The sequence below is a fragment of the Camponotus floridanus genome, unplaced genomic scaffold, assembly GCF_003227725.1.
Source record: "Camponotus floridanus strain SB8 unplaced genomic scaffold, Cflo_v7.5 scaffold31, whole genome shotgun sequence".
Classification (NCBI taxonomy): domain Eukaryota; kingdom Metazoa; phylum Arthropoda; class Insecta; order Hymenoptera; family Formicidae; genus Camponotus; species Camponotus floridanus.
Window position 1 is genome coordinate 274,423 of NW_020229448.1, and position 12,817 is coordinate 287,239.

The following is a 12,817-nucleotide window of genomic DNA, read 5'->3' on the forward strand; positions in this document are numbered from 1 at the left end:
GAATTTTTTAATTCTCAGAATTTCAGCTCGAGAGAGTAAACTTTTATCAGAAATATATATCTTCCAATTAAAATCTCTCTGTACATGAACGTATTTCAAGTAAAACGCAACTTTTTAGGGAAAGAATAGGAGAAGATATTTTTTGAAAAACAAAATTAGCGCATACCTTCCAATAGTTGCAAATTTCAATTGTCGTTGTCGTGTATGTACTGGCGCGAAATAGCTGCGATGCGCGGGAGCGTCCCGACGTTGCGATTAGCCACAGCCAATTATATCGACTATGCCTAGAGTAACTAGCAACGATTGACCAATCAGAGACTTTTATTTTGAATTAGCCAATTGGCGACGTGGTCAATCGAGCGCCACTCGCGATGCGCACGCAAACTATTTGCGCATGTGTCATATGATTAGGAGCGTTCCATTTGACCACGTTGCGATTAACCACAGCCAATTATATCGGCCTGTGCCTAGGGTAACCCAGCAACGATTGACCAATTAGAGAGCTTACTTTGAATTGGCCAATTGGCGACGTGATTAATCGTGCCACCCACGTGATTTGCCATTCTAGAGAACTTGATCCTATTCTAGTAAGATAGCAGTTAATTGACCAATCAGGACAAAGAAACCTTTCCCATTGGTAGGATTTTTGAACGCATCTAACGACGATGAGTCATAAGTCACGTGATTTGGAGATAACAAATTTGACGAATGGTAGGAGAAGGAAAAGTGGAGAAGATAAGGAGAAAAACGGTTGAAAGCGTTTGTGGTGTGAGATAAAAGTGTGACATAAAATTACGCAAATTCACATTAAATTTCACGAATGATCGCCAAACGAAAATATCGCAGAAGAATAGTTAAATAAAGTTTTTTAACATTTTAAACAACGTAAGTAGATCTTTGTGACTTGACGTCATCATCTTAACCTGTAAAGATCCCAACATAGATAAATACATTCTCCATTGAATCGTCGGTTTGTAAAAGTAATATTTGGTTCACGATTATCCAATTTGTTAATGTAAGTATACGAATACAGAATAATTTATTATAAAACATAGTTGACAGGATTATAATGGGATTATAGGATATTATTGTGTTGTAGGTAAAATATTCGGGAATATTTGGGAAAAATTTTGTGCCATGATTAATTGAATATTTGTAAGCTGTAGGATTTTGAGCAACTAAATAAGTGAATTGGAAATGATGATTAATAATTTTCTGTTTACTTTCTCATTTTCTTCCTTTTTCATTCAATATTTAAGGCTGGTTTATAGAGGCCGTAACTGTTAACTTATGCCGGAAGCGGTAAAGTTCAATATTGGAATTTCAATGCTTTTGTTCACGCTTTTAGCGTGAACAAAAGCATTGAAATTCCAATATTGAACTTTACCACTTCCGGCATAAGTTAACAGTTAGACTGATGGCAGAGAATTAGATGTCTGTCGTAGTTGTAGACGTAAAGTAAGGCAGAGAAAAACGTATGTCGTACGAGGCCATTAGCCCCGTTCTACAATGAGTCGTAAGTCGTAAGTCATAGGCAAATTGACCAACCATAGTCGATTATTTAAAAAATATTATTTAAAAAATAATCAACTATGATTGGTCAATTTGCCTACGACTAACGACTTACGACTCATTGTAGAACAGGCCTTATGACAATGGCCTTATACGACATACGTTATTTCTCTGTTTTACTTTACGTCCACGACTACGACAGACGTAAACGCTGACGTCTAGTTCTCTGCAATCAGCCTTACGGCCTGTATAAACCAGTCTTTAATTATCTTATTTTAAGAGTAGAGAAAGAGTGTTTGATTGCAACTTTTTTATGAAAAGAACGAATCCTTTCAACAACATTGTAATATATGTATTGATGTATTTCAGCAAGTAGATTCCCTCTTAGTAACAAATTCTTAAAATTTCCTAATGTATATTTGTTTTGCACATTTATGTGATTTTAGCGCTTACATTTATAAATGCTATTTCCTTTGGTTTTTGAGTGCTTATATAAAAAATTGTTTATTTTGGTATTATAAGCACAGTATATATATATATGTCGGATTAGCAACAGGATAAATATTTTTAAAAGATTAATTAAACAATTGTATTACTAATCGTTTTACTTCATCAATATAATATTATAACAGAAGATTATGCTCCACTTAATTTACGTTTTATTATTTATAATTATATAATGGACACAATAAATTCTCTTGAGCATGCAAGAATTGTATATGTGCAAATAAGAAATTATATAATTTTAATATCTTTTGGAGAATTGTACTTTTATGTTAAAATGTTGTACCATATATTCATCAATCTTATTATTTCTATTTCTTAAATATTTTTAAAATCATATTCTTTCTTGAGTATTAAATATCGATAAAAATTTACTCGATAACTACAATAAATATAATATTCTATAATATTCTATGTCATATGTTTGTAATGGAATGATTATATTTTAATTATAATTTGTTTACATAAATATGTTATAGATGGATAGCTCTGACGACGAATTATTTAATGCCTCACCAAGTTGCAGTAAATCAGTAAATACAAGTTTAAATTTGGCACCGAAGCAAACAAATGATTTGGTGCAAGATTCAATTAAAGAGAAAGATTGTAATAATAGCCTTATCAAAGACATTTCAATAAAGATTCCACGTTTATCAAATGAAATAAAGATAAATAATGAAAAAACAAGCACAAACTTAAGAAAAAGAAAAATAAAACGCAATATGTGGAAATTTGGAAGATATAGACATAAAAAGAGAAACACTTCAAAAAAATTTTTGACTAAGCCTCAAAAGGAGGAATCTACTACTGAAGTTAGTATGGAATTAGAAGATAAAATATATGACAATGCTCATTTGTATACACAATCACAGGAAATAAAAGAGAAGTCATGTGTAGCTCAGGATGTACAAGATATTCAAGATACACAAGAGAATGCTGAAAATCTTACTTTATCAACATTTGAAGCACAAAATGAAAAGGAGGACTTGTGTATTGATCAAACATATATATGTGCACGTGTTTTGCCATACAGGTTTCATCAAAAGAATAATGTGACAACATCCAACAATACTACTGATATAATTGCACATTACAATTTTTCTTCGTCATCTTCAAGCACAAGCACAGAGAAGAATTCAGATTCTGATAAGATTTATCAATATTATTTGTTTACTGAAAAATACAAATCCAGACAACGTGCTATGGAAAAGCTGAATGAGTGGAATTCTAAAAGAAAAAGGTCCTCGTCCATATTGTTTGATCAGCCTCGATTCAAGAGAAAACGCTGTCGAAGAATATCAGATGAATCTGATAACGAAATTGCATTTGAAAGTAATGTGAAAATGATTGGAGATGATAATCCAAATAAATCTTACTCATCTTATGAAAGGATGGATCAAGAAAAACCGCGACCGAATATACAGATAAGTCATGAAGCGCGTATTATTTTAGTGAGATTAGAAGAAATGAATGATATAGATGTTATTAAATGGCGAGCGAGTAAAATACAAAACGCTTTAGAAAGGATTAAATCTCAATCAATAAAAGAACAATTTGACAAACGAGAACAAGTGACATTAAAAGCCAACAAAATCACTTTGTCAGATAATTGCAATTTCTTGGAAACACAAGATATCCAAGATCTGTCACAAAAGTCAATAGTATCCAGCACTTATGTTGAGAAACATTGTCCAGCGCAGTTGAGCGATTCGTTGAATATGACAAAATTAAGAAAGAAATACAAACTATTCAAGAAACCTAAAGTTTTGATAATAAAACTGGAAACTTTAAAGAATTATTCCGAAAATGGTAAATATTCGGCAGTCGAGATCGATCGTCTAACAAAGAAATATATAAACTTTGTAATAAGCTCTTCTTCATCCAAATCTCGCGAATCATTATTCTATGGACTGGCAAATTTACAAAGAAGAAACAAAACAGGTATGAACATTACTTGCATGGAAAGTGATAATATAAGCTACAGTTTGTCTGGTGGACAAAGTATGAATAAAAGTTTCAAACAATCGGATATAGATGAAAATTTAATAAAAGGTACTAATTCTCTTCCAATTTTATGCCAATTTTTTTTTTCATTAAAAATATTAATTATAATATGTCTAATATTATCTCAAATATATGTTTTTTTGTAAAACTTTGGTGTTTTGTGTAACATAACTGAAAAGATTAGATTAGAGCTAATAAAAATTTGACATCATATTAATATTTTAAAATTTCATGTGAGTTTCTTGAGAAATTCTTTCTTTAAAGATGGGTACACATAAAAATATATTTTAGATATTTTACAATAAATTATTGTAGAATGTTTCTTTTATATATTTTTTAAACCTAGTTTAAACATAGTTTTTCAATCAATTTTGAATAGATTTTTTATTTAAAATTATAAAAATATTAAAAATAAATGTTCGAGATACAAAAAAATTGAAAATAGAGTTTTTTTTCAAAACTAAATTTTAGAGAAATAGATAAATAATATTGTGTCATTTATTAAATTTCAAGTAAATATTTCAGTTTGATTAAATTTTAATTTAAAAAAAAGACGCATTAAAAATTAAAAGAAAGAGAATCTTCCTTGACAGAGTAATCTATATATTATAACTATTATTTAAAAAATATTACAATATTACAAAATATTACATATAGACAATAATTTTATGCAATAATATTAAGTGACATTGATTATATTCTTTCTTATTGATTATATTATTTGATTAATTTTTTCATTGATATATTATCTATGATTTATTAACATTTATGTTTAATTTTTGCAGATAATCAAGTTATGAAAAATAGCAGCAACGAGAATGCTTCAGTTAAGTTTGCGTCTACCTCTAGTCAAAATCAATCTAAAACTTTATCATCAAAAACATCGAAAAGCAAAAATATGCCACAAAAGACGCTATTGGAAATATGGCGAAATGCATTTTGTACAAAGAAATCTCTGAAGAAATCGCAAGAAACAAGTGCCGAGCAATCCGGTTCTGCACAATCGACATCAGAAAAAGCAATTTCTATTTCGCGAAACTCGCCAAAAAAATTGGCGGACGCGGAATATAAGAACCCATTTTCTAGTTCTTTGGCTTCCACATCTACATCTTCCACAAAAAATAATACGTTAGTAAAATCACCTGGAAAACATGTTTCGCCGAAGAAACAAGAGCTATTGCAATCGACAAAATGTAACAAGACATCTAAATGTGAATTATTTACCAAAACTAGTTTTCCAAGTAATGCGAGAGTTGAAGAAACTATTACTAAGGATGATTTTCTTCAATCTTCTTCAATGTCTTCTAACAAAACTATTTCCAAAAATTCGCGTAAAGATATTACGGAAGAGAATATTAAGGTATCAGATTCTTCCTTGAATAATTTAAGCAAGAAGGTTTTGGAGAAACCGAGCAATCTTCAATTGTCAATCAATACGACTCCTACAAAAATGTCGAAAACTTCAAAAGTATACAACATTAATCAACCATGCAAAGATAAATTAAAGTGTATTATATGTGATATGTTGTTCGAGAATTACCGATTGTTACAAAAACACATAGCAACTAATTCATGTAAAAAAGTCACGAATTCTGCACTTAATGCATTGAAAAACACGCAATTCACGAATAATGAGAAAATAACAATGCAGAAAATTTGTCAAGATGGAAATAAGAATTCAAAGTCATCCATGTCGCAAAATTCTTCTACTAATAATACAAGTGACTTTTCCAAATCCGATCAAACTCTTAGTAATACCGATAAGGAAATTATTTCATCACAACCATCTTCGCCACAATCAAGTGGCAAGAAAATGAAGGATAAGCACTTATGGACGCCGCAAACGAAAGCCAAAAAATCAATTGCAAAAACAAACTCTAATTTAAATCTGGGATCGCGAGACGAATCGGGACCTTCAGAAAATCAAAACTCCCATAGCGTAAGCAGCAGTAAGGGAAAGCGATGCACAATTTGCTTACGATTTTTTGATAACTATCTGCAACTATTCGAGCATATGAATGAACATTTGAATAATTCTATCAAGAATACATCAATCAAAAATACTTCCACACATCAAACGACTGACAAAAACAATCGTCAAGTCTCCAATACTTTAATAGAAGCAGAAGCAGCTACTAAAAAGACTAGAATTGATATCAATGTGCTAAAGAAAGGATTACTAAAGAAAATGAACGAATCAAACACGGATCAAAATCGCACTGCTTTAGAAGTGTCGCAATGCGATGTAGCTAAGGAGAGAGACAAAACATCGAATTTATTACAAGCAGAGATGAAGCAAAAAGAACAATCGATACCTACAGATAATGACGTCGAAAACACGATAGACAGAATTCGATATGTGGAGAGAGAAGTATGCGACACTACATCTTCGAAATCTCCATCGAAACTGATCTGCGAGTGTCACAGGCCCAAGACGGTCAATAAGAATGCTAAGGATGTTCAGATTGAGATAGTGTTGTTGTGTGAAACTTGCCAGATACTGTTTCGACGCTTTGAGTGCTTTGAGAGACATAGCCAGCGTGCCCTTACTGCGTCTTGTGGCAGGAATCGACGATGCAACAGGACACCCAAGTTGTTGTGTGCCACCTGCCAGAAAACGATGAATTCTATCCAAGATATGCAGGCCCATCTGGCAATGCATACCCATCTGCACAAAAACCTACAATTTACTTTTCTCTGCAATATATGTAAAGTACTCTTCTATTCGCAAGGACCTCTATTCAATTACCATTTCCATCATCATGTGAAGAATCGATTGTTTTTAGCTAGTAGTTTGTCATTTCCGACAAACTCCTATGTTGGCAAAAAACTCATCGATACGCTGTCAACCGACAATGAGAAACAGATGGAAGTTTATACACAGGTAGCTGATTACAAGTGTCAAGAATGCAATATACCTTTCATTTCGGAACAAGATCAGAAGTCGCATGAAGCACTCTGGCACAACGCTAATGCCAACGATAATGCATCTTCGGATGGTAAAAACGCGAATTTGGCTGAAAAGATTTTGCTGATATGTGGATTTTGTAATAAGACATTTTACAAGAAGGAGCACTTTGAGCTGCACTCGTTGGAACACAAACAAAAACGAGACCTGCACTCGCATTACTCTTGCGTGGCCGTTACCGCGATTACGAAGGTGTTCATCTGCAAAGTGTGCACGACCATGTGGATGTCTTTGAAAAATTTCGAGGAACATTGGCTAACGCATGAGAAACTACAGGAAGACTATATATGTTCTCTCTGTGAGAATCATTATAACACCATTGATTTATTTCAAGAACATCTAATTGAGCACAAGAAATATTGTAATGCCGAAAAACAACACGAACCGATTTCGTGCAAGGTGATTTATCGCGATTGGGACTTTGAGACAAAATTGCAGAATATTGCTAGGAATCTACCTTCTACGAGTTTGAGTTCCTCTGATGGAAAAGACTCTTCTGAAAAGACTATTGCAAATGATAATCTGATTCAAAAAGAAGCATTAAGGACTTTTAGGAAGCAAAATGTGATTAAAAATAAACAATTAACAGAAGCTAAGACGATGATTTTGCAGAATTTATTGTTAAATCAAGAAGACACAGGCAAAGAGATGCAAGCTATCAGGGACACAAATGCCCAGCAGAAGCCGCAAATTCCCTCGCTCGAAGTGACGAAATCGAAACAAACAATGGGAAATGGCAAAGGGTCGAATAGAGTAGACGAGAAAAGTAAGAATAGCAAGAATAATTCGGACAGTTTCGATGATTCGGAAGAGGAAGAGCTGAAAATAGTGATGTCGGAGAGCGACGAAAGTTCAATGTCGGGCGAGATCAGAAAAGCCGGATCGAGCAAGTCCGATGATGTGTCTTCCACTAAACAAAATGACGCGCAAGAAAACGCTACATCCAATCCTATCATATCTGTCTCTGGTGAGCAGAGACAATGTTCCAATGATTCTCCAACTAAAGATGCTTCTGCAAAAACTTCTGGTGGAGAAGAAAAGGTAGTAAAGATACATCCAAGACGTAATAAGACTTTGAATTCAAATGCTAAAGTCAATTCGACGACTTCGAATTCAGATGCTAAAGTCAGTTTGACGAAAGACCCTGTAACACAGCTCGAAACAAATTCAAATGTTTCACAAGTTAACGAAACAATTATTGATCGTACGAATATTGTGAATCCAACCACGACAACACGACGAGCCGACAATACGGACGAGAATAACGCAGATAGTGATTCGATGTCTTCAAGTACGAAATCTACCAAAGAAAAAACCAACAACACATCGTTGCCGCAGAACATCATGAGCTCCATACCTGTCACGTTTAAGTCTCTTTTACGTGTAAAGACCTTGGCGGAATTAACGCAGAACTATCTGTGCCATATATGCGGTCTATTCTTCGATGATTTGCACAAATTGGAAAAGCACAAGTCGGTGCACATCGATCAAAACCATCAGAGTGCCGATCAAGCGTATCCGACCACGTCCAATAATGTGCAAAAGGAAGAGAAGTCGAAGTTCAATCCCTCGCATACAACACAAATTCAACATCATGTTTCTCATTCGGTGAGGACGGGCAATGCGCCTCTACCTGGAAACGCGCCTGCATCCGGCAATGCGCCTTCTTCCGGTAATGCTCCTTCATCCAACAACGCGCCTCGACCCAACAACGCGCCTCAACCCAACAACGCGCCTCGACTCAACAACGCGCCTCAACTCAACAACGCGCCTCGACCCAACAACGCTCTTCAACCCAACAACGCGCCTCAACCTAACAACACGCCCTCATCCAATAACGTGCTTCTTTCATTCAGCAGCGTAAATCCATCTGACAATTTGACTCCATCCGGCACTGTGGCTCTATCTGGGGGAATACATCTACCTGGCAGCGTGCATCCATCTGGCAATCCATCGAATCGTCCATTAAATCGACTAATCAATTTCAACGATTCTCGACAATATCAAGTAGCCGGAGTAAAACCATTGCACAAAGTCGCGACGACGAACAAGATAGTGAAACCGAATGAGGCACAGCAGTACAATCAGTCGTGGAACACGTTGTTGACTAACCCCCTTGTCACGCTGCAGCAGCTAATTCCACAGAAGCAGATCTATCATCAAAACTTACCGCCTCAAATCGCTTATCCGATAAACACGACGGTTCGACCTGCCCACCAGAACATTGGCACCGTAGCGATTAGACCGTTTATGCAAACTATTCAAGTCCAATCCACATCAACATCATTACCATATTCGCAAACTATTCAAGTACCTACATCTGCACCATCATCGTATCCGCAGCAGCTTCAGCAGTTTCAGCAGCAGCAGCTTCAGCAGCAGCAGTTGCTGCAGCAGCAGCAACAACAGCAGCAGCATCGTCAACAACAACAACAACAACATCACCAACACCAACAGCAGCACACAAGCATCGGCAATAACGCTAGTAGTTATCCAATATTGTCCCAAAAAAGCGTGCCTTACCAATTGGCGCCGAATACTGGAGTAACAGTAAACTCGGATAACGCAATGGTTATGAAGATAAACACAATGTTGCAGGTGTCGCGAAATCCAGATCGTTATATATGTATATACTGTCCAGGTTTCGAATGCAATTCCGTGGAAGATTTTGCATTGCACAAACAGTCGCCAAAGCACGAGGCACAGAGTCATTATAACAATATGTCTTATAACACTGTATCTCGAACTTAGAAATGTCGATAACGATGGGATAATTGAAGGATGAATGAAACGAATTAATCAATTTGTTACTCGTCGATACGATAGTTAAAGTTTTAATCTTAAAGTTTTTCTCTCTAGCAAGTAACGTCCCGGAACACTGACAATTGATTTTTTCGGCCGAAAATAAAATTCTATTTTAACTGATGGTTGTATTTGAATCACACGATATTGATGAGACTGATTGCAACTAAGTCAATTTTCAATTTTTTCTCTCTTTCTCTCTATTCAAAAAGTCTCTATTTATTCTTTGAAACAGGTGTTTTCAAATTAAAATCAAAAAGTATATTTTACAATTGCTTTTCATATAGTTGCATATATGTTTAAACTTTAACAAAAATGTTTCGATACATGTCCTTTCTATAAACTTTTTATTAAAAATCCTTATTTTTATTCTTACATTAATTTTCATTATAATTAATAATGTATATATGAATGTGATAACGCAAAGATCGTAGTGTTTATATTTTATTGACTGCTGTTTATTACACTGGAATTTATCTTTCAAAGTAGATCATACAGGGCTCTTTGCATCATATTTGCATATTTTAACGAGGCTACCTTCATTCCTAATATATTTAGAATCGTGGAAAATATCGTTTCACTCGATTCCTCGTGAGATTTGCATAGAGATTTGAACATATATTTCTATACGCGACTGGACTATCATCCCTTTTCATATTATCTGGAAGGATTTAGCGCGTATAAGAGATGCAATAAATCATTAGCGATTAATCATTATCATCCGCACTCAATACAAATATTGTCACATGAAAAAATAAATTGATAACGAAAGAATTAAAAACGCGAGTTTCAAACATGAAACTTTAATATACTTTTTAATACACAATTTAACCAGAAGCGTGTGAATTAAAACTCATAAATTTTGATTATATTTCGCTACAAACTGCTTTATACGATAATATTTACGTATATAGTATCCTATGATACTGTAAAACACATACATACAATGTTTGATTTGAATCATTATTATGAGAAATTAAAAATATAATACAAATAAAAAATATACGAATATTCAATTAATTAAATGTAAATTATATAGAAACACACTTTTCTAATTAACACTTATGTTAATTAGAAAAGTAATTAATTATAGATTAAATTTTGAATAACATTGATTAAAAATTTGATTTTCCTAAAAATGATTTCAAATTAATGATCGTGATACTGTATAAGTTTAATAATATCTTGCAAATATTTAATTGCAATGTGATTGTAGTAAATTATCAAAACATCCGATATGTTTATATTCTAAATTCAGATCTATTTTTTGCACATGATTATAGCAGCAAACAATTAAGATTCCAATGTTATTCACTAACATTGTTGAATTATCAAAATGATGTAATTTTTTTTGCAAAATATCTCGAAATAAGTTAGTTTTTTCGTATAATGTTTCACTTACGGTTGATAGTATAGATTGAAATATTTTTCTGAACTCTCTTTTTTTGACTTAATAAATAACGGCTGTAAATATCCATTGTCAGTATTTCGATTTTCTCTGGAAATATAAAGAAAACGAAAGCAAATGAAGAATGTGAAATTTATGCATCACATGTGCACATTGTAATATAAAATAGGTCGTCTGATATCATTCAACATTTAATTAAATTATATTTTTAAATATTCACATATCCAAAATTAAAATTATAATTTTAAATATTAATATCGTTTTCATATATATAATAATTTTTGTTAGTGATAATATAATAAGCAAGAGAAAGTAGAATCTGATTATTTTATTTTAAGAATCTCTCTCCCTAGAAAATATATATTTTTAATGCGAATTTTCACATGCATATATAAATCTACGTATTTGTATTTCGAAAAATAACATTTACATACACATTAGAAATTGCACATTAGTAATTGTTATTTTTAAATTGCTACTGCAGTTTGTTAGATACTGTAATAATAGTTGTTATGATACAGTCATATTACAGTTATACCCAAACAATTCCTAGTATCATTGCAATTTTAACACATTCTATGAATTTGAACATAAATGTATGAATATACATATATATATATATACACATACATGCATACATACATATAGACACACACACACACACATATATATATTTTTTCGATGCAAATTATTTTAAAGAAACAATTATGAAGACATGTATTGTTTCAATAATGACTATGTGTGTATATTTTAATACATTGCGTATCAGAAATATGAATCGATATTTTTGGATTTTGAAGCGTTAAAATTCGGAGATAATAGGTATCTTTTGATATATTTTTATTTTCGTGCAGTTATTGTCGAACAAACTGCAATTGTTTTAATTAATATACAATTTGATGTTTTGAAGAATATACAAGAATTAGTCTTTCACAAAGCCCAAACAATTTTTAATGTAAGTTAAGTAAATTTTTCTCTTCTTTATATATAAATATACCAATTATTATTATCGAGTATTATCCGTATGAATTAAATGTTAACATCCTTTTGAATTATCAATATATTCTTTAACATTTTGTTGACTAAGACTGACTTCGAATTTCGAAGTTGTATCAAGTCAATTTAAAAACTCGTCCATCTATCATTAAGAAGTCACTCAATAATGATTATATAATCGTATATGTTTTTTTGTACTCTTTTTTTTGTCTTACAAAAAAAAAGAGAATAATTCTGCAATTTATAATATTTTATGTCACATTTATAATTTATATTTATAATTATAATTATAGAAAATCAATTTTTAATCAACTTTATTATTAATAATTCTTGAAAAGATTTTTAAGGCAATTTGCTTATTAATCATTATTTCAGAAAACAATAAAAAAGGAAAAAATGTATTTAATGATTAATTAAACATGTAATATTTAATACATAATATTAATTACGCAATTATATTTATTATAGTTTATTCCATAATTCTACAATTTCGATTTTTTCTATTATTTATATAATATTGGCGAAATGTGTGAAAATTCTGATTTAAATTAATTCAATTTTTTAATTTTTGCTATTGAATCTTCACAATAATGATATAAACTGTACTACTATAGTTAAATTTT

At 32.2% G+C, this 12,817-nt stretch overlaps 1 protein-coding gene across 2 annotated transcripts; it reads left to right on the forward strand.

Annotated features, from left to right (window-relative positions):
- The first annotated feature begins 702 nt into the window (after nucleotides 1-702).
- On the forward strand, nucleotides 703-10,136 carry LOC105252363. 2 transcript variants are annotated; one of them, XM_025410334.1, is made up of 3 exons: nucleotides 703-1,015; nucleotides 2,496-3,957; nucleotides 4,806-10,136. In XM_025410334.1, the coding sequence occupies exons 2-3, from the start codon at nucleotides 2,496-2,498 to the stop codon at nucleotides 9,737-9,739; spliced, it is 6,396 nt and encodes a 2,131-aa protein (XP_025266119.1). In that variant the 5' UTR covers nucleotides 703-1,015; the 3' UTR covers nucleotides 9,740-10,136. The 2 variants fall into 2 exon arrangements, with proteins under 2 accessions (XP_025266119.1, XP_011258004.1); XM_011259702.3 differs by having other exon boundaries at nucleotides 703-885.
- Nucleotides 10,137-12,817: the final 2,681 nt, after the last annotated feature.